Raw genomic sequence first — 25,764 nt, forward strand, 5'->3', positions numbered from 1 at the left:
CAAATGGAGATAAAATTTCAGAATTTCGATTATTTTAAAAAAAAATAATGTGGCAAATTTTCCATTTTAATCCATTTTGTACAGTAAAAAAGCAAGGGTTAACAACCAAACAAAACTCAATATTTATTCCCCTGATTCTGTAGTTTGCAGAAACACCCCATATGTGGTCGTAAAGTACTGTACAGGCACACGGTAGGTCGTAGAGGGAAGGGAGCGCCGTGTGGTTTTTGGAAGGCAGATTTTTGCTGGATTGGTTTATTTACACCATGTCACATTTGAAGCCCCCCTGATGCACCCCTAGAGTAGAACTCCATAAAAGTCACCCCATTTTGGAAACTATGGGATAAGGTGGCAGTTTTGTTGGGACTATTTTTAGGGTACATATTTTTGGTTGCTCTATATTACATTTTTGTGAGGCAAGGTTGCCAAAAATAGAAATTCTGAAATTTCATCTCCATTAGCCACTAACTGTTGAGGAACACCTAAAGGGTTAATAAAGTTTGTAAAATCAGTTTTGAATACCTTGAGGGGTGTAGTTTCTTAGATGGGGTCACTTTTATGGAGTTTCTACTCTAGGGATGCATCAGGGGTTCTTCAAATGGGACATGGTGCCCAAAAGAAAAAGGCCATCAAAATCTGCCTTCCAGAAAACATTATGACGTTCCTTTCCTTCTGCGCCCTGCCGTTTGGTCATACAGCAGTTTACAACCACATATGGGGTGTTTCTGTAAACTGCGGAATCAGGGTAATAAATATTACGTTTTGTTTGGCTGTTAACCCTTGCTTTGTTACTGGGAAAAAAACTGATTAAAATGGATAATTAGCCAAATAATTTATGTTTTGGCACCATTTTTATTTTATTTTTTGGACTGTGTTCATATGACGGGTTAGGTCATGGGGTATTTTTATAGAGCAGATTCTTACGGACGCGGCGATACCTAATATGTCAACTTTTTTATTTATTTCAGTTTTACAAAATAATATTTTAGATTTCTTTTGTTTTTGTTTTAGTGTCTTAAGTCTGAGAACCATAGTTTTTTTTTCGATTGTCTGGCTAAATGGAATTAAAATTGGGGAAGGGGATTATAAATTTAGTACTCCATGGATGTGTGGTACTCCCCTGAAGCAACCGTCAATGATGATCGGGGCACGTGTCACACTGAGTGGTGGTGTCCTTCCGTATCCCCCTCCTGGGACCGTCCCTTTTTTCAAGTATGGGGGACCACACCTGGAAAGTGTTGGCCAGGGACGATCCGGGCGCCTCCAGTTCTTGAGGTACTCCAGCCTGCTCTTTCCCGGTCAGAAAAGATCAGGGCCTTGAGGACTGCCTCATAGACCTGGAGGAATTTCCCTGTGTTGCCAGCACAAAAGAGTTGTACAAGGCAACCTGTACTAAGTAGACCGCAATTTTTTTGTACCATGCCCGGGTTTTGCGCATGGCGTTATATGGCTTGAGGACTTGATCAGAGAGATCAACTCCTCCCATATACCGATTGTAGTCGACGATACAATCGAGCTTGAGGATCGTTGACGCAGTACCTCGCACAGGGACGGGGGTGATGCCGTTACCGTGAATTGTGCCCCAGAGCTGCTCGTACTAGTGTAGGCCACAGGGTCCCTGGCATGGCGGTCTCCGCCGCCTTGGGGGCTCATTATCATTGCCCCCTGTGTGCGTGTGTGGAAAACATTATTCTGTGTGTGAGGGGGGGGGGGGGGGTTGTTCACGTACTTTGCCCTACACCTAACAAAAAAAAAACTAAAATAAATAGAAATTCCCAAAAAGTGTAAAAAAAAAAAGCACATGGGGGGGGGGGCAAGCTGCAGCACCCCTGGGGGTCTAGGGTCACACAGCTGAGTGCTGAGTCACAGGACCTCCCTGGGCATTGTACCAAGGTGCCTGCTCATGATTTGAGCAGGCACCTTGTTCCGATCACTGCACGGTACAGGTACGCCCTGTGTCCGTAAGAGGTTAAATGAAACCATGTCACCATGAAAATGCAGTGCAGTCTGTAGGCAACATGCCATAGAGCAAGAGGAACTGAGCTGATTAATATATAGTTTTGTGTGAAAAAAATTAGTTAAGTCCTCGTTCACATTGTCATTAGGACATCCGGTGCGCTGTCCCAGCACAGAGCAGCCTGCAGCGTCCTCTACTTCAACGCCATATCCCCATTGACTGTAATGATCCGGCCACTTTCCAGCATAAATGTCAGGTTTTGGCCGGACATGCAATGGTTTTTTAGCTGCCTGTCCGCTGGTATTTGCGGCGGTTCTCCAAAACTGTGATTGTAACCTAAAGTTATGACCCCTCAATGCAGCTGTCCACTTGTGGCTAAGCCATGTCCACCTGTGACAACTAATTGCTGCACAATCCTTCAGCCATTGGTTCCTTGGGTAGTCGTGGCTTAGCCAAACTGTGGAGTCATACTATAAAATTTTACATTTATTTATTTATACCTGGCTTTTATGCTTTAGAAGTCATGGGGATGATCCTGCTCGGTGATTGACAGCCTTCACTATATGCTTAGTCATACAGAGATGGCTGTCAGACAGGGCGTATGAACACCCACATGACTCCTAAGTGTATGAAGAGCCAAGGCTTAAATAAATAAATATCTTTTTCGTAAAGTAGTTTAGCAATCTGCTCGGCTGCTCCTGCTCTATAACATTTTGCTTCAGATTGAACTGCATTCTCATGTTGAATGTTCTCTTTAAAAATATCTGTGAAGGGTAGATTCTGAATGACACTTCTTTGATACTAGGAGCCCTATTAGGCAGATCATCTTTTGAAGGTAAACTACTTGCTGTTCATTAATTAAAGACTTTCAATTACACAAATCACTAATTGCAATTTTTTTTATTTTTTTTGTTTTTATTTTTGCTGTTTTCCCGCCACTGCGATCGTTTCTCATTCGCCCCTAGAGCATCTACACCGCTAATGACTGGCAGATTTCCGATTAGACGAAGCAATGTGGCGGCAACATAATGATCTTAGTCAGATTTGTACAACGTATGAAAATTGAACAATTTATCGCTTGTCATTCTATTGCTACACGCTATTGCCTGCCACGATAACTTCACAAAACTGAACGATTTCATAAAAAGTCTAAGAATGATTGCTTTGTCTATTAGGCCCTTATTGATACTGTCCTAATTTAGAAGTGTGTTGTCTTTCCAAATTTAGCATTGTCAGTTAAATTGTGATGGGAAAATCTGATATCCATACATCAGGTTTGAGGCATATTATGTAGTCTCTAAGCCTAGGAACAATTCTTGGTTTCTTCCAAGGTCCTTCACTGGTAGTAAGCTCCTAAAATAATGTTAGAGTTTACAGGAGAAAAAAGGTTTGATCGCCCATTCAGGTGGATCATGTGATTGGACCATGTGATATGACGTCACCACAGGTCCTTTAGGCGGCAGCTCATGATTAAAGAAGTAAGAGACCGGCAGCTACGCGATCAAGAGAAGGTGAGTTAATTATTTTTTATTTTTTAACCCTCAATTGTCCACCTACTAAGCATTCTGTATAAAGAATGCTATTATTTTCCCTTATAACCATGTTATAAGTGAAAATAATACAGTGAATAGACTGTCATCTTAGCAACCATGCGTGAAATTCGCACTGCATCCGCACTTGATTGCGGATGCTTGCGATTTTCACTCAGCCCCATTCACTTCTATGGGGCCTGCGTTGCGTGATAAACGCACAATATAGAGCATGCTGCAATTTTCACGCAACGCATAAGTGATGCGTGAAAATCACCGCTCATGTGCACAGCCTCATAGAAATGAATGGGTCCAGATTCAGTGCGGGTGCAATGCGTTCACCTGCACTGATTACACCATGTCCCTTCTCGATATCTGTTAGGTTCAGGTTTTTTATGGAGGCTTTTTGCATTGAAATCCTAATCCAGATCATCATCTACATTGTACCTGGCTTGAAAAATGGAAAAATATATCTAAATTTGTACAAACTGCTTGAGGTAGTGATTTGTAACAGCATTTTGTGATCAATACTGCACTTTTAAGGCAGGTTGACAGTCTTTTTTGGACCAGATTTTGAGGTATATTTTCCTTCATGGTTTTCAGCCAAAGCCTGCAGGAAGGAAAAAATATATGTTACATACCTTTTATTTGCGATTCCTTTTTTAATAAAATTCTGGCTTTGGCTTAAAAACTTGAACACTTTGCCTCAAAATCTGCACCAAAAACTGTGTGAACCTACCCCAATGGCGATCACTTCCTAAAATGTCACGCAAAACAGAAAAATCTGCTTTACATAGTATGTGTGCACACCACCCACTGACATCCATAACTCCTACCTCTCCCCAGCTCTCTTCTTTGTGCTGCAGCCAGTTTATGTTTATGGAGGCTTCTTGGGTGGGTTAACATTGGAAGGAGACCTTTCGATCAAATACGCGTTTGGCAACCACTGCCAGACACCTCTGGCGGGCCCTTATCTCCAAAGAAAAAAAAAGTTCTGACGTGTTAAATCCAGCAGTTTGAGCCTTCTCTCCTTGCCATCTGGTGAATGGAATGGTGCTATAGATGGCTGGTAGGTCAATCCAATTTTGGTGGGTTTGGACGACATAGATATACAGAGTTTGTAATTTATGACGTGTCCTTAGGTCATCAATATCAGATTAGTGGGGGTCCAGCTCTGAGGATCCCCACCTAACAGCACTTTGAAGAGGCCACATCCCTCAGTGAGTGCTTTGGCCTCTTTCTAGGCCAGTGCCATTTATCAGTCATGTACCCTAGGTGCTGCTTCTCAGTCCCTTTCAAATGAATGGGGCTGAAATGCAATACCAAGCACAGGCACTATACAACATATAGCTCTGTGTTTGCTATGTTGTGAAGAGACCGCAGCGGCCTCTTCAAACCGCTGATCGACTGGGGTCACGTGACTCGGACCTCATCTGATATTGATATATAGGCCATCAATATCAAATTCCTGGATAACGCGGTTAAGCTAAAGTTTGTGACCAGCCTTACCCTGTTATCACTGTAAAGTTTTTCTTTGTGACATTTAGCATACAGTTTGCGAGTCAGTAGCACACAAGACCGTATTCCTTCTTGCTCTCTGATGTGAGTAAAGTTTTATGTCCATTTCTCACTTATATTATCATTTCAATTTTAGGGACTGCAGATCGAGCCCAGTTTATTGAGATGTAGTAAACCAGAATGTGATGCTTCTCCTCTGAATCATGTTCCTCAGGTGCAAAATAAGCTTCTTTTGGATATAAGAAGACACATAAAGAAGTACTACAGTGTAAGTAATGTATCTGCAGGTAAATACTGTATGTTCTTGCTTATTGTTTGTTCTTTTTGCATCTAAGGGTTCTTTCACACTTGCGGCAGAGGATTCCGGCAGGCAGTTCCATCAATCCGGACTCAAACTGATGCATTTGTGAGACGGATCTGCATTGCAATACCGGATCCGTCTTTCCGGTTGTCATCCGGAAAAACGGATCCGGTATTTATTATTTTAATAATTTTTTTAATTGGATCCGTTTTGCCGGAACACTTGGGGCCGGATCCGGCATTAATGCATTTCATTGGGAATTTATACTGGATCCGGCATTCCAGCAAGTGTTCAGGATTTCTGGCCAGAGAGAAAACTGTGGTATTTTCTCCGGCCAAAAAATCTAAGAGGGACTGAACTGATGCATACTGCACGGAATGCTCTCCATTCAGAATGCATTAGTATAAAACTGATAAGTTTTTTTTACGGTATTGAACCCCGAGGACGGTACTCAATACAAGAAAACTTTTAACGCAAGTGTGAAACTACCCTAAACTGGTTTAGGCTGCAAAATGTAGCAATTTCTTCAGTCAGGAGTGCGACCAAACAGCCGAATAATCTAAAATGTAATCTGTAATCCAAGACACATCGGGTCCCATTTATGATACAGTCGTTTTACTGCGTATTAATTAAATTAGTTGCGATACACAGTAAGCCGCTTACCATTAGTTAACTCCAGGGCAAAAGCTACAAAATGTTAAGACACAGTTCCTGATCTTACTTTCAGACCTATTTCTGAGTGTGTGTGTTGAAAGAGGTATTCCGCTTGTAACAAGTTATCCCCCTATCCACAGGATAGGGGACAACTATTAGATTGGTGGAAGTCCTTACACTTGACTCCACATTGATCACAAGAACAAGGCACCTGTACCCCTCAAAGTCCCCAGAAATTAATCAGTGGGGTCCCAGCGGCAGTACCACCACTGATATAACAGTTGTCATGATTGAAGTTAACTTGGAGTAACATGTACACATTTAACTTGGTGCAAGGATACAGTACAATGCATTTAAATGGAGGCTTACAAAACCCATACATTCACTTTGGAAAAATATCTCAAGTAATTTTGCTGTTTTTCTAATCCATACCATGTCCGGTCTGAAACAGTGTGAAAACTGCCGCAAAATTGCTGTGTGGCATACCGATTAACTGTATAGCTGCATGGAAAATTTTGGCGGTACGCTTTAGAGTGGTTGGTCTAGTTTACAAAGTCCATTATTTTGTACCCTATTAAGGAATTCTGAACTAGAAGAAGGTGTCTGTTCAGAATCCTCATCCTTTGGCCAGAGGTAAGAGAGCAGGTATAGAGTGTCTCTGGAGCACTTAACCTGCCCTGTCTTACACAAACAATCCATTGATTTGAATGGTAAAAGGAAATGTTGGTCGGTAAACCACCAGAGAAGCAAGTGTTACCCCTTCTGGTACCCCATGAGACTCAGTTAGGGGAAAGTTAGCAAGAACAGGTGACAGAGTGGAATAACTAGAATGCAGGATCACACATCAGAGACTAGTTCTGTATAGCAGGTCATCGAATCCCATGCATTACACTGCAAGACATTGGGAGAGATTTACTAATCACAGTGCACCTTAATTCTGGCTTAATGTTTGAAAAAAAAAAAAAAAAAAGGTGTATATGCCATTCACGCGTTTTTGACACTTTTTTTTTATTTTTTTTTACTCATCCTACAAGGTGTTATGGGATTCTGAATGCCACACAACCATCCACTTTTCTTTCCACTTTAAATAAGCATTTATTAATTTGACTATTTTACAGCACTGTTATGGCGTAAAATCATTGATAAATGTGCCCTAACGTGCACCTTGGTGATTCTGACTTGAAATAAGCCAACTAATAGGTGGTTCAACTTAATAACTTATATTACACGGGCAGATAAGCTGTCAGATCATTGCTAACCAGCATTCGTATGAGCGCACATTAGCGATGATCTGGCAGTGTAATACGGCTCTTTCATCAGGTAATTGGAGTCTTTTATCAGGTGTAAAAATCCCTGTTTGCCGGTGGCATATTGTGCTGTGTAATCATGATCTGCTGTCGGCAAACAGTGACCCATTATGGGGCCAAGCGATGGCATCAGCGATCACTCCTCCCCATACATGCAATAGCAGCAGTCTCCTCCGCTGACGAGCAGGCGATTCCCTCCTGACAGTGGCCTGCATGATCTACTCGTGTAATATTAGCCTTAGACTAGACAGTCTGGAGGTGCACCAGATTTATCTTCCAGCATCAGCCACCTTGATGGATCCGGCCCAGTTTTAGACTATCTAGTTTACACTGTTGATTAGATTACACAGTATTAGTAAATCTGCGCTGTAATTTCCGAACTGTCTAATTGTTACAAGCCGTGACATCAGCAAATGTGCCCAGTGGATGATAAAATGGCTTCCATCCATGTGGTGCAAACAGTCGCATGTTTGCAGAAAGTGCAGTGTTTTAGCACAACTAATGCAATGTTCAAGTTACACAAAGTTTTTATTTCTCTTGTTGAATTTATGGATTGTACGTTCCATGTCTTTATTTGATTAAAGGCATGAGGATAAATGAATCTGTATCTGACCTGTAGTTCCAATAGTTTCTCTTCCCTCAAAATCTTGGGTAAAACCTGTGAAGCCTGGGAATCAGAGTTGTGGAGTAATTGTATGCTGCTCTCTAATGGGCCACGTGGGATACCTTCCTGCCATATTGCACTGAGCAGGATGATTTTTTAATTGTAAGCTGCACATTAAATAGATGAAATAGAATTTACTTTGCTTTAGAAATAATAAACTAATCTATAAAGATGGGAGATTTAGTAAACAAGGAAATGCTGCTGTGCATATCAATTTACTGGAAATGTTTCTACCGAGCAGCTGTTCCCAACCAGCTCTAAATCTACACGATCACTTTAGCAAAGACTTGGTGTTAAAAATATATATATATATATATATATATATATATATATATATATATATATATATATACCACTATATGTATGTATATGTGCAGTGTATTATTACGGTTTTGTAAATGCTTACATGTCACTGACAAAAGAACATGCACAACCCTTCCTTCCCTCTCCACTGCAAATGTGCTTAAATTGGTTCTCCAAGATTTCTGTATTGATGACCTATCCGTAGGTAGGTTAACAGTATCACATTGGTGGGAGTCCAACTGAACTACTTAGCTCTGCCCACTGTGTAGTAGATGGGGCTGATTACTGCACTTGAATGGGATTAGTATTTCAGTAACCTTCTCCGGTCACTAAACAGTGCATGGAGCTGCACCGTTTCAGGGCTCCTTTCATGAGCTACCTCAGAACGGCTGATCAGCAGGGCTGACGGGGGCTAGACCCCATCTATCTGATATTGATGACCTATCCTAAGAATAGGCCATCAACATAAAAATCCCAGAGAACTCCCTTAATACACTTTAAGGGAAGCAGTGGGTCATTCATTAGCATTGTAGAGGGTTTTCTGTGAGAGTTTTAAAACTATATGATCTGTTATAAGATGATGTGTGATAGTTAAACATATTTTCTAGGTCAGTGCCAATAAAGCTTAGTTTTCAAATAATGAAAAATTCATGGAAAAAAAAAAGAATGAAAAGTTCTGAAACTTTACAAACTACTTTGAATCAATGCCATGCAGTTTTTACAATCTCTGCTTGCTGTAAATGAATAACACATCTTGGGCTAGGATGCTGCTACTCACTTTCTGTAAGTATATCAGAGCCCTGTATTCTTAAATGGGTTATCTCATAAAATTAAATAAATATCTGGAGTAATTTTGACCATATCAATGAAAAAAATGCTAGTAAAGTGTAATTTTGCAGAAAATAAATGTGTAGGCTGTGAAGTCATAAACCAGGGGAAAATAAGATGTAATAATTTCAATATATAATGTAAGATGAGGAAGCAGTCAAATAAAATATAAAATCAAATGACCGTCACATACAACATAAATACTAGCCAGTCCTATAATAAGATAAAATATGTCCTGCGGGCCCTGTAATGAAAAGACACCACTGCAGAAAAAAATATATATATATCCACCAGATACCACAATAAAAGGTCTCTGATAACTTGGCAAATATGCAGTTCGAGTAGATCCAGTATCGTGTTGCATGAGACCACTGGATAGTATCACATGGTATCTGAAGTATCCCAAAACTCATGGGCTTTTGCAACATTTTTGCACTCGATTGCGCAAAATTAGCGACTTTTTACTCACTTGCGCAAAATTTTGTGACTTTTGGCATTTTTACACCACCTACTCCAGTTTTGTACTGTGGGTGTGGTTAGCAATGTTAAAGGGAACCTGTCACTGGGATTTTGTGTATAGAGCTGAGGACATGGGTTGCTAGATCGCCGCTAGCACATTCGCAATACCCAGTCCCCATAGCTCTGTGTGCTTTTATTGTGGAAAAAACCCGATTTGATACATATGCAAATTAACCTGAGATCAGGGGCGGGACTCATCTTAGGTTAATTTGCATATGTATCAAATCTGGTTTTTTACACAATAAAAGCACACAGAGCTATGGGGACTGGGTATTGCGGATGTGCTAGCGGCCATCTATACCCAAAATCCAGGTGACAGGTTCCCTTTAAAGATTTTCATTCCAGATTTATCATTGAGACTAGGCTGGGCGATATGTCCTAAAATCTTTATCATGATATAATTTGAAGCATGTGCAATATAACGATATATGGCGATTTATTATTTTTTCTGTATGTATACAAATTACATGGCTATCATCATCCATGTCCCCCAGCCAGCGCCATCAGCTCCATGCCATTGCCATTTGCCATCATCCATGTCCCCCAATAGCAAAACAAGTGATATTTAGTGTGAGGGACTGGACAAAGCAGCGGTGCCCTTAATAGGGTAGGTTCAGTCTCCTTAATGGCAAAGTAAACAATAGATGCGGGAACCGCGCTATGAATTAGTGGTTTATGAAAGTTGTTAGAATAAAGAACCATAAAAATGGGGAACTGGGTTCACATCCAGCTTTCGGAAGTAACAGTCACAGGTACGTCATTCACATACAAAGAAGCTGCTGTACACCTCCAGCCGGTCATCAGATCCCGCCTTGAACCACCGACCGCTCACTCCAACACCGGGTCAAGATTACCTTCACAAAAGGACAGAAAGATGGTGCAGTACCCTCAATATTCAGAGGTAACAAAGGTTTTATTGTACTCACATATTCCAAAATTATCACATGCACATGAGCTGGATGTGAACCCAGTTCCCCATTTTTATGGTTCTTTCATAAACCACTAATTCATAGCGCGGTTCCCGCATCCATGTCCCCCAGCCTGGCTGATGGAGTCCATGCCATTGCCATCATAATCAACCATGTCCCCCATCCGCCCCATGCCATTGCTATTTGCAATCATCCATGTACTCCAGCCAGCGCCATCAGCCCCATGCCATTGCCACCATAATCATCCATGTCCCCCAGCCAACGCCATCAGCCCCATTCCATTGCCACCATCATCATCCCTGTCCCCCATCCAGCGACATCAGCCCCATGCCATTGCTGTTTGCCATCATCCATCTCCCCCTGCCAGCGCCATCAGCCCCATGCCATTGCCACCATCTTCATGTCCCCCAGCCAGCGCCATCAGCCCCATGCTGCCATTGCTATTTGCAATCATCCATGTCCCCCAGCCTGGCTGCTGGAGTCCGCAGGAGACAGACTGCGTCTTTGTCCCAGCATGCACTGGGAGGGACCTGACGTCACGCAAGGCCCTGGCCAGTGCAGTGCAGAGTCGGGAGGCCATGGAGCTGTGAGTGAGAAGCTTCTTCAATTCACTACCGCTCTGTGGTCATCTATCGCAATATAGACAAAATCTATATCATTGCCCGAATTTATATTGTATATCGTTTATATCGCCCACCCCTAATTGAGACTTTTTTTTTTAAAAGTTCCATTCTCACTCCAGGAGGAGGGTGGAGTATGAAAACTGGAGGAGCTTCTCTAGACAAGTGTTAGGTTTAAGGACAAGCCAAATTTATCAAACAACATGAGACATTTGATAAATGTGGCATAAAGTACTTCAACACAGACTCAAGCAAAGCTGACTTCAAATATTCTCCCCATGGTGCTAATTGTAAAGGGTATTATATACAAGGTGTTAACTGGGCATACGTTCAGTGGTTCCCTCTCTGTAGGCATGTGTCCATAATGCTGGTCAGTAAGATGATATTAACAGTGTATGCACTAGGACTCGCTAGATTCTAGTTACTGATAATCTGTTAGGTGCTGTCACTGCTCCTGCTGTGTGTATACGAGGTGTATGAAATGCCTGGTGCCGTGCTCTTGGTGTCCTGAAGAGATTCAGCCACAGATGAGGCCAGCGCCGTAGATCCAGTAGTAAGGCTGTGCTCTATAGTTCCACACTGATGGCTCATGCGCAGCTTTAGTGTTAGTCTGAAATAGGTTAGACATAGGTTAATAGATGGTACAGGTAAATTGTGTGTCACAGTGGCTGGCAGTACTGTACAGCGGTGTGGTGTGAAACACTTTTCAGGGCTCCTGTCCCCTTCATCAGTAGCCAAACCAATGAAACAAATGACTGGCTTCAGCGGTGACATCCTGCTTGTGGCCAGTTATTGGCTTGACCATGCCCATGCAGCTCAGATGTAAATAGTCTGGGGACAGACATTGAAATTACAGTATGTAATGCCCTGATAGGGCTACCTTGTCCAGAATGTCTAAAGCCTTTACATGTGCACTGCAGGTGATAAAATGAATATATATCATTTTGGTTACCATTTGGCATTTTCAATTATATTCAGTTATAGTGTGGTGATCTTTGTAAGAGTGGAGTCACTGTTTTACAGTCTTGTATTTCATATCAGTAGTTCATTATTTAGAAGGTTCGCCAGTTGATGGTGAGCTGAAGGGGTTAAATTCAGCTTGAAGATTTCTTAGAATACATTCTGCATTGTAAAATCCTGTTTATATGCAGTCATTTTCCTCCAGTGATTAAAAACTTCAGAATTCTGACAGGTATGGGTTGTCAAAACAGATAACTGAAAGCATTAATTAACGTTCAGAGTCCCTTTCCCTTCCAAAATTAACATGTTCAAATATATAGCAATAAACCAGTTTTTTCCCCCTTTTATTTTTTCTTAAATTTTTTTTTTTTTAAAAAGCATTCTGAATAGAAAACACAAGCCGCTATTCCTCATGCATGTTTTAGCATCGACAGCCCTGAAAAGAAACAGTCTCTAGTATACAAGAAAGGGTGAAGGTTATAGGGAAAAAAAAAAGATAAAAACATGCAATTTAAGTAGCTGTGTGAAGAAAAATGAAATATATTTTTTTCTAATTTGTATATACTAAGTGAACCAGACCCATATTTTTCTACACGGATATTCATGAATCATAAACAGTTTTTGGATGAAAATATTAATGTTAGCCGGGTAAAAAAAACAAAAAAAAACGGTTAAATAGGCGGAATATACCAATCCTTTTATTGCCGCTCATTTTCATGCAAATATACGGTTTCGATCTGGGTTTCAAATGGCATTATAAAGGCCACCATGACAACGCTTTGTTTGTTCAGTTGCTTTTTTCAGTCTTGTCATAGGCATAAAGTGTGAGCGTTTTCAAATCTGGTTAGAAATTATATATTTTTTTTAATGCCGATGTTTGCAGGCATAACTTGTAGATCTTGGGAGAAAACGCAATTCAACATGGTTAAATGCTTTTTCCCAAGTGTACCTGCCGGATAACCAACAATAGTGGTCTCAGGAAGCCATAGAACACCCTCCCCCCATGGATAGAACATCAATCTTTGGATACGTTGTAGCCAAAGACATGACTGGCAATAAATCCTGGCCATGAAATTCTCCACCGGCATTTACGCCATTTCTGGGATCCACTTTAATTTATTGGTCTTCTATAATCTGCCCCATTGTGCTGTTCCCCGTTCCCCCCCCCCCCCCCCCCCGTATTCCCAATTCTGTGCTTACATATAGATGTAACCACCTGGATAGCAGACATGCAGCAGCAGCCACTCGGATGGGACCCAAGAAATAAGGGGTCCATTCCACTCCATGGTAATGTTAGTGATGACTATTGATTAGAGCAGCAGTAAACTATTATTTCAGTAATCGAGTATTCTAGCGATTATTTTTTACGATTAATCGAGTAATCTAATAAGAAAAAATGAATTAATAGACTGTTTTCCTTTATAAAAGTTCATCAGACCCCCTGCCATCAGTCCCCAACACCATTTGTTCCCCCTGTGTGATCAGCCCAAGTGCATCGGTTCCCCCAGTGCCATCAGCTCCCCCCCCCCACCCCAGTGCCATCAGCTCCGTTCCCCCAGTGCCTTCAGCTCTCCCCCACCCCAGTGCCTTCAGCTCCACTAACCCAGTGCCATCAGCCCCTCCATGCCATCCATTGCCATGTCCCCCAGTGCCACCAGATCAGCCCCTCCATGTCCCCCAGTGCCACCAGATCAGCCCCTCCATGTCCCCCAGTGCCATCAGATCAGCCCCTCCATGTCCCCCAGTGCCATCAGATCAGCCCCTCCATGTCCCCCAGTTCCATCAGATCAGCCCCTCCATGTCCCCCACTCCCATCTGCTTCTCCATGCCATCCATTGCCGGCTGTCTCCCTTCAGTGCCATGTCCCCAGCGCCAGTGAAATGAAATACTTACCTTTCCTGTAGGGGCGCCGCTCCACAGCTCCTTCCTTTTCTTCTCTGGATCCTGATGTCACAGCGTCGGGTCATAGTGTGCGCTTACGTGCACTATGACCTGATGTCAGGATCCAGTGCAGCGCGGTACGGGCCGACGGGTGACCACGGAGCCATAAGTAATAGCAAGCGCTTCACTCCCGCTCCGTGGTCATATGACACAAACGAATCCTTGATGCAAAAAATTTGCATCAAGGATTTTGTTTTGTCAAATTACTCTATTCAATCGAGTAATCATTTCAGGCCTACTATGGATTATGAAAATTGAATGAGGATTCATTTTAAGTTTTCTTATGGGCCCAATGGTCACCCCTTCTGCATGTATTATTCCTTCTATGCCGCTTTACTTTTTCCAGTTTTCCAGATATGAGAGTTCTTGCGTGCCTTATTTCTGTGCTATAATTTTTATTGTCCCTGTACTGTGAGATCGCTATTATGCTTGTACAGTGACATCAATCCGGTTAACATCCATGTACTCTGGTATTACTGTGATTATTCTCCTTGTACCGTGTCATTACTGTGTGAATTATTCTTGTACTCTAGAAGTCAATGTTTATTAGCCCCTATACTGTTTATTATCCCATACTGTGGTGTCCCATGTTAATTATATTGGTACTTTGGTATCAACTGTGGTTATTGGACTGTACTGTGACATCACCGTGTTAATTATCCCTGTAGTGTGACATCACTCTGCATTATCCCCATGCACAGTGACATCACTCTGCATTATCCCCATGCACAGTGACATCACAGTGTTTATTATCCATGCACAGTGACATCACAGTGTTTATTATCCATGCACAGTGACATCACTGTGGTTATTATCCCTTTAATCTGTGCCACCATGCTGTGCATTAGGGTGACCAAATAATCAAAGCTTTGTATGTTTAGAACCTGCTGCTGACATGGATTGGGGCCCCATTACAAGTTTTGCTTTGGCCCCAATGGTTACTTGTGCTTACATGATTTATTACAAGTATCTTTCTTAACCAGTTTTCTTAATCTGAGTCAAATTTGGGGGGAGAACAGCAAAGTGCTCTTTATTCACTTAAATCATCTTGCATTTGTTAAAAAACGAAATTTATTACAGTTTCATTTTATATAAAGCCTTTGGAATTTAGTTAGTGCTGACTTATATAGCACATGCATATTATGCACACTAATTACGCTGCGGCACAATAATTGATATAGTGTCTTTTTTTTTTTTTATTGAAGAGGAGGGGTGCAAAAATAGAAATGCCATGCTAAATCTAATTTCAGAAGTGAAGAAGGCTTTTTTTAAGCAAGAAATTTCATCATCTTGTCAGCTGGCAGAATGCCTGCTGGGGATTCACAAAGACTAAGAATTACACTTTCATGAAATTTTCTTCACTAACTGCCCTGGTTAATTTGAACGATAACCCACTGTTCTAATTCATTCTGCGGTTGGGAGGTGCAGGTTTTTTTATCTTTTGATCTGACAAGCATTTGTGTTAATCGTTTTGGCCCTCAACTAGACACTCTTGGGATGGCGCTTTTACAATAAATGTGTCTGTGATAGCTCTTTAGTCTATTATACGTACAATAGATCCATAGAACTGGTAATTAATTCTGTACTGCTTTGGGAAGCAGGAAGAATAGGTGTAACACTGTCAAGTGCTGCTGGGAAGTTTGTTTAGCCGATTCATTTTGAAGTGGTACCCTCATGATGTACGAATGTATCATTAAGTACTATGCATGAAGTAGTAAAAGCTATTTGTTAGCAATGCTGGGGTTTTCTTGGATCAATACAAAAACACCCCTTAGGGCATTTCTGTGGTTTACATCTATATATACCAATATTATTCAAAGGAAGGTATTTTTAAATATTACGCAGATTACTGCTGCTACATTTTTATTTTTTATTTTCCATTTAACTGGCAATTTCTGGATTTGTTTGGCGTGCAGGTGTTTTAGGGTATTTTCACACTTGCGGCAGGACGGATCCGACAGGCTGTTTACCATGTCGGATCCGTCCTGCGGCTGTTTCGCCGTGCCCCCGGGCCGCCGCTCCGTCCCCATTGACTATAATGGGGATGGGGGCGGAGCTCCGGCGCAGCACGGCGGTGCACGGCTTAAGGCCGCCGGACTAAAATTACTGCATGTCAGGTTTTTTAGTCCGGCGGCTTTCTCCGTGCACCGCCGTGCTGCGCCGGAGCTCCGCCCCCATCCCCATTATAGTCAATGGGGACGGAGCGGGGGCACGGCGAACAGCCACAGGACGGATCCGACATGCTAAACAGCATGTCGGATCCGTCCTGCCGCAAGTGTGAAACTAGCCTTAGTTGCATAGATTGTTTTTGCTGGGTTAAAGGGAATCTGTCACCAAAAAAAAATCACTGTAAAACCAGACACTATGCCTTGTAGGACTAGCTCAGCCGAGTGTAATGACACTTTTCACTGCAATCCACTTCATTATATCGTATTTTTTGCTTTATTAGACACCTTTTTTTTTCTCTCTCCCAAAAGTGAGGGAAAAATGCCATTGCGTCTTATAAAGCAGCAGGTGGCGGGAGCGGCGAACGAAGTGCTGTACCTGTCCTCTGCTGCTCCCTGTCCTCTGCGCACTGCACTGTCCAGATTTCTGATAGATAAAATTTCTTCAGCTAAAAATTTTTTAACTGATAGAAATTGTAATAAAAAAAAGGGTAGTGATTGGCCTGCCACTGTGCCATTCACAAGACTGCCACCATTCATTCCCAGTTGCATTACAGGGATGTCAGTGGCCATCTGGACCCAATAATACCCTACAGACATATACACATCATCACCAGGACTAATGCAGTGCACACAAATGAAGGCTGGCATTACTTATAGCACACTTCACATCTCCTCCTGGTCCCTTGTCCTGGGCAGGGAGAGGTTAAGGTAGAAGCGGTCACCTATTCAACAGAGAAAAGGAAGTTACCCAGGCAGGTCACCTGCCTATGCTCGCCACTTATGCATCATCACCTGCTCATCTTCCAGCAGCTCTGGGGTATCCCGCATCCTCTGTGCACCATCAGATTCGCACAGTGTGCACACAGAGGCCGGGTGAATCAATAGCAAGACAACGATAAGCAGAGCTATGCACACACCGGGGAACTGCCTCTAACCCCTGGGAGCCCATGCTTCTTCCTGCTGCATCCCAGCTCCCCATGACTGCAGCCGCCGCTCTGGTCATCACATCTTGGGCACTGGAAACATCGCTCTCACCCTCTGTGCAGGGTCTCTTCAGTCCATGCCGCCGGTTCCTACAGAGATTTAATACAGACTGCACCATAAGGGTCCATTCACACATCCGTGTGTGTTTTGCGGATCCGCAATACACGTACACCGGCAATGTGCGTTCCGCATTTTGCGGACCGCACATCGCTGGCACTTAATAGAAAATGCCTAATCTTGTGCGCAATTGCGGACAAGAATAGGACATGTTCTATTTTTTTCAGGATCGGAATTGCGGACCCGGAAGTGCGGGTCCGCATTTCCGGATCGGGCCGCACATCTTGCGGCCCTTCAGAAATGAATGGGTCCGCAATTCCGTTCCGCAAATGCAGAACAGAATTGCAGACATGTGAATGGACCCTAAAGCGCACGTAAAGAAAAAGTCAATATGACGATTTAAAAAAAAAAACACAAGGTTGTTGATCTTTAAAGGGAATCTGTCACTAGCATATTAGCAAAAAAATATTTTATTAATCCATGTGTAATAAAATACCTTATTTCCATATGTCTTGTTCTTTTTATTCTGTGTCTTGTCATTTCTTCAAAAAAAACAAACGCTTTTTATGATATTCAAATGAAGCTGTAAGGAGCCCAGAGGGGCGTTATTCTTTGTCCACGGTGCCCAGGAAGGCCCCTCTGAAGTGCCGTGCCCGCCTAAATTTGAAAACTAAGAACTCCTCCAAGATCGCCTCCCAGAGGCGAGGCTTAGTGCCCCCCCCAGCACCGCGCTCTGCGGCAAACACCCCTGATCCTCCTCTCACCTGCATCCGAAATCCCGCGCAGGCACAGTGCCGGCGATTTATGTGGGGGGGGGGGGGGGGGGGGGGGGGGCTGGTTTCACATGGTTTTAGCACATTATTTCAACCTTCAACCATATATAATATAAAAAGATGTGGGAGCTATTTATATCATATATGTTTGAGGGTTTTATTTGTGTGTGTGTGTGTATAGGATCATATGGCCATATATTATATTGAGATGTAACTAGAGTAGGACAATAAATATACGTTGGTGTATAGTGGTAGTTATTAAAAACATTTTTTCCCCCCTCGCCTATGACAGCACCCATGGATAGCATCCGCCCCTTTCCTCAGGACAGGAAACAGGAAGCACAGCCTCTTTAAAAGGGAAATACAACCCCCATCACGCCAGTTCTGTTTCCTGTCCTAAGGGACAGGGTGGATGCACAGCACGATAGAGGATGGAGCTGCGGGAGCCCCTGGTGTTTACCCGTGGGAGGAGGGCCTACCCGAGCGGCATAAGTCTTCTCTGGAAGCCGCTGCTGGAGCCTGGATCCCTGGACTCCCCCTCGCTCCGGTCACTCCCCCGTCGGGGTCGCTTAGGTGTCCCCTGCACGGCGAACCTCTGCGGCCGTGCCGTAAGTTCGGCTGCGATCCGGCGTTCGCACGGGAGCGCGGCGCCGTCACTTCCGGGTAACCGAGCCGGCGCTGACGTCATTAGTCAGCACCGAATCCTTGGCTTCCGGTCCAAGCAGTGGTTGGGGGCGTGCCTTAGACCGGAAGGGGAGGGTGCCGGTACGCGCCCGGCAAAGTTCAAATCCAGCTAGCTCTCACTGCAGGTTGGTGTTGTGGCCTGCTGTGATCTCCATAAAAGAAAGCCAAAGGCAGAAAATAGAGCCCACACAGCGCGTTGAGCCCACTGAAACCACCAACGAGACTTTGGTACCGGTGGGGTTAAGAGGGGTGAATACCCTGCTTTTTTTCATATATTACATTATCCTAATGGGAGTCTTTTTATTCTGTGTGCCTAGACTTCCAAAGAGAGAAGGGGGTCAAGATCCAAGGAGCGGGGCTGCGCAATTTGTAAGAGAAAGCTACCGTCCGGTTGGGGTAAACCTGCCTGCCAGACCTCCGTGGGCAAATTATTGGAGGATGAGGCCCCTTCTCTCTTATCAAGCCTAAAACAGATTATCAAGGACGAGGTCAAGGAGTCAGTGAAAGAGTCCTTGAGTAATCTGTTTGAAGATCGTCCCAGTACTTCTGCTGCTGCCTCTATTCCCCCTTCAAGTGATCAAGAGTTGTTATCGGGGTTAGAGGAGGAGGGAGAGCTACCGTCCTCGGATCACTCCCAGGATGAGCTATTGGCGGGGAGACCTTTGTTCCTATCAGAGAACATTAATTCCCTAGTCAGGATCGTCAGAGCGACCATGGGACTTGATGACCAGTCAAAGCCTCAGTCTATGAGAGATACTATGTTTGAGGGCCTGGGTCCTAGGAAGTTGAAGTGTTTTGACGTTCACGAGAATATTACTTATGTAATTAAGAATGAATGGAGTAGGCCGGACAGAAAGTTTTTTTGTACCATCTGCCCTAAAGCGGAAGTATCCCTTTGAAGATAAGGCTTCAGCTGATTGGGATAGAGCTCCGAAACTAGACGCCCCAGTAGCAAAGATCTCTAAAAAGGCAGCCTCCCGTTTGAGGACTCAGGAACGCTTACAGATCCGATGGACAGAAGGGCCGAGGTATATTTAAAAAAGAACTGGGAAGCGACGGCTGGCTCATTCAGGCCTGCTATAGCCGCCACCTCAGTGGCCAGATCATTAAGAGTCTGGATGAACGAATTGGAGGAGCAGATAAAGGGGGCACCTGTGGAGCAGTTGCTTGCCTTATTTCCAACCCTTTATAGTGCCATTGATTTTCTAGCAGATGCCTCAGTAGATTCTCTGAAGCTATCAGCAAGAGCCGCTGCTCTTTCAAATTCTGCCCGGAGGGCTATTTGGCTTAAGGATTGGAAAGGAGATTCGGGTTCAAAAGCGAAGTTATGTGCCATTCCCTGTCAGGGTGAATTTCTCTTTGGGCCAACGTTAGACGATTTGCTGGAAAAAGCTTCTGACAGAAAAAAGGGGTTCCCCTATATATATCAGCAGCCTCCTAAGAAACCTTTTCGCTCTCAGACAACCAGATGCAACTTTAAGAGAAGAGAAGCTCCCAGACAATCTGGTAATGCGGCTAGAAGAAACAAGGAATTTCTTTTTTCAGGTGGAGAGGCCTCAAAAAAGCCTCAACAATGACGCCAGACCCCCGGTTGGAGGCCGGCTCTCCCTCTTCACAGAGCAATGGCGGAAGATCTCGAACAGCCCCTGGATTCTTTCAATTATTTCAGAAGGCTATTGCTTAAACTTCCTGAGAACTCCTCCAGAAAGGTTTGTCTTGACGGACTATCGCTCCAGCCCAGAAAAACTGGAGGCGTTACGTCTGGAGATTTCGGATTTGTTGGAGAAGAAGGTCCTGCAGAAGGTTCCAGCTCAAGAGATGGGGAGGGGCTATTACTCAACGCTTTTTCTTTGTAAAGAAGGCAAACGGCACCTACCGTACTATAATAAACCTGAAACTGCTCAACAAATACCTGGTGTACGAGAAATTTCGTATGGAGACCATCAGTTCTATACTTCCAAACCTATTCCCAGGCTGCTACATGGCCACCCTGGATCTCAGGGACGCTTACTACAATGTACCAATCCATCCCAATCACCAGAAGTACTTAAGAGTAGCGGTTTAGTTTCCGGACAGACTCCTACATGTACAATTTCAGGCCCTGCCGTTCGGGTTATCCCAGGCACCCAGGCTTTTCACAAAAATTATTGCAGAAATGATGGCTCATCTGAGAGAGAGGGATTTGATTGTCATTCCCTATCTAGACTATTTTCTCCTTCTCTCTCAGGAAACAGACCAGTTAATCAATCTGATTTCCTGGTTCAGGGAGGTTCTAGTGAAACTGGATTGGGAATTAAATCTCCTAGAAATCCAGTCTTTTCCAAGCCAGTTATGCACCTTTCTGGGGCTACTCCTGGACTCCCAGAGACAAATGTGTTTTCTTACACCACAAAGAGTATCTCTGCTAGTCTACAGGGTTCAAGACATTATAGCTCGCCACTCCATCTCCTTAAGAGAAGCGATGTCCGTTCTAGGCCTGATGACGGCCGCAATCCCGGGAGTAGAATGGGCCCTCTTCCACTCGAGGTCACTACAGTTGCAGATACTGGGAGTTTGGGACAAAGATCCCCAATCCTTGGATTCTCTCTTTTTCCTTTCACCTCAAACGTTGAGAGACCTAGAATGGTGGACGGTGCCTTCCAGCCTTCAAAAAGGAGTCCCTTGGTCAAGGAAGGATCCCCTAACTCTGACTACGGATGCAAGTCCTTGGGGTTGGCGAGCCCACACAGATTCTCTACTTCTGCAGGGACATTGGAATCAGGAGATAGTCTCCAAGTCTCACAACTTCAAGGAACTTCTAGCGATCCTCATGGCCTTGAAGAGGAGCCTCCACCTCCTAAAAGGCAGAAATATCTTGATCTATTCAGACAACATGACGGCAGTAGCTCATATCAATCGTCGGGGGGGGGGGGACCTGATGTCTCTGACCAAGGAAATTTTCGAGCTGGCAGAAGATTACCAATCAGGGCAGTACACTTAAAGGGGACGGAAAATGTAATGGCAGATTTTCTGAGCAGACATTGTGTTCGGCAGGTGGAATGGTCCCTAAATCAGCAGATCTTCGACGACATTGCGGCCCTATGGGGTCTCCCGGTGGTAGATCTCTTTGCCACAAGGGAAAACAGAAGAGTGAAGAAATTCTTCTCCCTATCGCCATCGGAGCAGCCCACAGCGGTGAACGCATTGGCCCAATCATGAAGAGTAGGCCTCCTGTACGCCTTCCCTCCTATAAAACTACTCCCGAGAGTCCTGAAGAAAATTCTGGAGGAGAAGGCCCTAGTAATTAATATAGCCCCCTTTTGGCCCAGGAAGGTCTGGTTTTCCTGGCTAAGGAGGATGTCGGTAGCAGATCCCTGGGTACTTCCTGTCTTCACGGGGCTACTAGTGCAGGGGCCGGTACTTCATCCACAGTTATAGAGCCTGCACTTGACAGCTTGGCTGTTGAGAGTCAGATCCTAGAAATGAAGGGTCTTTCTGGGGAGGTAATAAACACCCTTTTGTCCAGCAGAAAGGCTGTTACTTCAAAGATTTATTTAAAGGGCTTCTGTCACCCCACAAAAGTCATATTTTTTTTTTGGATAGTTACATTCCTTATAGCGCGATATAGAAGAATATAATCTTGTCACTTACTTTCATGCGGCCGTTTCTTTAGAAAACAAAATTTTATAATATGTAAATCCAGTCTCTACCAGCAAGTAGGGCGTCTACTTGCTGGTAGCCGCAGCAGAAAACCGCCCCCTCGCCGTGTTGATTGACAGGGCCAGCCGTGATCTCCTCCTCCGGCCGGCCCTGTCAGTATTTCAAAAATCGCGCGCCTCTGTTCATTCGGCGCAGGCGCTCTGAGATGAGGAGGCTCGTCTCCTCAGAACTCCCTCAGTGCGCCTGCGCCGATGACGTCTTCTCTTTCGGTGATGTCATCGGCGCAGGCGCACTGAGGGAGTTCTGAGGTGACTAGCCTCCTCATCTCAGAGCGCCTGCGCCGAATGAACAGAGGCGCGCGATTTTTGAAATACTGACAGGCCGGCCGGAGGAGGAGATCACGGCTGGCCCTGTCAATCAACACGGCGGTGGGGCGGTTTTCTGCTGCGGCTACCAGCAAGTAGACGCCCTACTTGCTGGTAGAGACCGGATTTACATATTATAAAACTTTGTTTTCTAAAGAAACGGCCGCATGAAAGTAAGTGACAAGATTATATTCTCCTATATCGCGCTATAAGGAATGTAACTATCCAAAAAAAAAAAAATAATGACTTTTGTGGGGTGACAGAAGCCCTTTAAGGATTTGGAGGGCCTTCCTTAGGTTTGAAAATAAGCCTGTTAATGTCCTAGAGCCCCCAGAGTTGCCACTAGTTCTTAGCTTCCTCCAGGAGGGCTGGAATAAAAAACTTAGACCTAGTACTTTGAAGGTCCATATCTCTGCCTTAAGCGCTTTCTTTGAGTATAAATTAGCAGACCACCCCTGGATTTAAAAGATTTGTCATTGCAATCTCTAAACTTGCGCCCGTCCAGAAGTCCAGAGTTCCTCCCTGGGATTTAAATCTAGTTTTGTCTGCCTTAACTAGGGATCCCTTTGAGCCCATTGAAGATATCCCAATAAAAATCTTAACCTATAAATTATTTTTTTTGCTAGCCATTACATCGGCTAGAAGAGTGAGCGAGATATCGGCCTTCTCAATTGAGAGACCGTATCTTAACATTTTAGAAGATAGGGTTATTTTATCTCCTGACCCTGCCTTCCTTCCAAAGTTTTCGTCATCCTTTCACCGATCACAGGATGTAGTTTTAGCTTCCTTTTGTCCCTCACCAAAGAATTAGAAGGAAAGGGAATTCCATTGCCTCGATGTTAGAAGGTGCCTTATTCGGTACCTTTCTGCCACTCAGGGCTGGAGGTCGTCCTCTAAGCTTGTGGTTTCCTTCTAGGGACAGAAGATGGGCTCCCCTGCTTCCTCACAATCTATTGCCAGATATATTAAACAGGCCATTTACCTTGCATATTCCTCTAAAGGGGTTCCTCCTCCTGCCGGGTACTTGGAGTACACTCAACTAGAGCGGTGTCTACATCCTGGGCAGAAAGAGCTTCTGCTTCTATTGACCAGATTTGCAGAGCTGCTACGTGGAATTCTTCACATACCTTTTTCAAGCACTATAGACTTCAGCTTCCTTCACAAGAGGGTTTATGGTTTGGGCGTAAAATCCTCCAAGCAGTTGTCCCACCCTAGATATCCATGGGTGCTGTCATAGGCGAGGGGGGAAATATGTGATTACACTTACCGGTAATCGTTTTTCCTTGAGCCTATGACAGCACCCGCCTAGGACCCTCCCATAATAAAAAAGAAAAGAGTTTTTTTTTTAAAATAAAGATATAGTATAAATACTCCTTTATTTATGTTTAGAGATATATATATATATATATATATATATATATATATATATATATATATATATATATATATAAAAAACGTTTGATCTATTATGGATGTATTTTGTCCTGTGGTGTAGTCTTTTCTGTTTCCTTAGTTCTTGGAATAGGACTGGCGTGATGGGGGTTGTACTTCCCTTTTAAAGAGGCTGTGCTTCCTGTTTCCTGTCCTGAGGAAAGGGGCGGATGCTATCCATGGGTGCTGTCATAGGCTCAAGGAAAAACGATTACCGGTAAGTGTAATCACATATTTCCATCTCTACCTATACAGACTCAAATCCTCTGGTTGACGTCGGGACAGGGGACAGCCCCTTCAGCTTCCAGCTGGCTGAGAAAACAGAGAACACATCACTGGGATCGGCGCATGCCCAGTGATGCTGTTAAAGCTGTTGCCCTCAGTCGTCTTATCATCGCTCAGGCGCAGGCAATCGCCGGCACTGCGCCTGCGCGGGATTTCGGATGCAGGCGAGAGGAGGATCGGGGGTGTTTGCCGCAGAGCGCGGCGCTGGGGGTGGGGGGAGGTGCACTTAGCCTCGCCTCTGGGAGGCGATTTAGGCGATCTTGGAGGAGTTCTTCGTTTTCAAATTTAGGCGGGCACGGCACTTCAGAGGGGCCTTCCTGGGCACCGTGGACAAAGAATAACGCCCCTCTGGGCTCCTTACAGCTTCATTTGAATATCATAAAAAGCGTTTTTTTGAAGAAATGACAAGACACAGAATAAAAAGAACAAGACATATGGAAATAAGGTACTTTATTACACATGGATTCATAAAAAAACAAGTTTACGTGTTTTGTTTTTACTCCCTCCTTTGGAGTCAGCTATTTTATTTTTCCATTCACATAGCCATATGAGAACTTTTTTTTTTTTTGGTGGGATAAGGTGTACTTTGTAATGTCACCATTTAATATTGCATAGGATGTAGTGGGAAGCTGGGAAAAAAAATTCCAAATGTGGTGGTATTGGAAAAAATATGCAATCCCATCACAGTTTTCTGGGTTTTGTTTTTATGGTGTTCACTATGCAGTAAAACTGACTTGTGCTCTTCATTCTCTGGTTTAGTACCATTACAGTGATACCACATTTGTTTACTTTTTCTTGTGTTTTAATGCTGAAATTTTTTTTTTTATGTATTTTTTCCTTCATCGCCATATTCGGAACCCATAACATCACTTTTAATAAAAAAAATTTGGGGAGGTGAAGTGATAAACTGTGAATCGGTCATATTGCTTTTTTTTCCCGTTACGCCATTCATTATGTGGGATACGTTTTTGTTAAATATTCAATTCAGGTGTACATTACAATTCAGTCCTGCCACCTGCATTGGAATATATAAGTAATAAGCCTAGAAGCCTAGTACAGGCTCTGGCTTATTACAGCAATGGAATGCCTTCCCTGATCTCAGCCAGGGGGAGGTATTCCTGCCTAGCAGGCATTTCAGATGCCGTGGTCACATTTGACCATGGCATCTGAGGGGTTAAACGTCCACAACTGCCATTACTGACAATTGCTGACATTAGTCCTGGTTGTCTGCTGTATGAAACCAGAGCAGGCGCCTTCTTTAAAGAGCTGACATGTGACATACTATTACGTCACATCTTGGGAAGGGGTTAAAAGCGCAAATTAAGGGTTCTTTCACGCTAGCGTCGCT

General features: G+C 43.7%; 1 protein-coding gene across 3 annotated transcripts in view; it reads left to right on the plus strand.

Moving 5' to 3' along the window:
- Positions 1–25,764, plus strand: part of POLA1 (DNA polymerase alpha 1, catalytic subunit) — a 450,237-nt gene that overhangs the window by 259,659 nt on the left and 164,814 nt on the right. For all 3 annotated transcript variants that reach the window (XM_040423702.1, XM_040423703.1, XM_040423704.1), the window contains exon 33: positions 5,141–5,272. In XM_040423702.1, the coding sequence (XP_040279636.1) occupies positions 5,141–5,272 (132 nt within the window). The remainder of the gene's footprint in view (positions 1–5,140; positions 5,273–25,764) is intronic.

The sequence above is a fragment of the Bufo bufo genome, chromosome 3 (assembly GCF_905171765.1).
Source record: "Bufo bufo chromosome 3, aBufBuf1.1, whole genome shotgun sequence".
NCBI classification, from domain to species: Eukaryota; Metazoa; Chordata; class Amphibia; order Anura; family Bufonidae; genus Bufo; species Bufo bufo.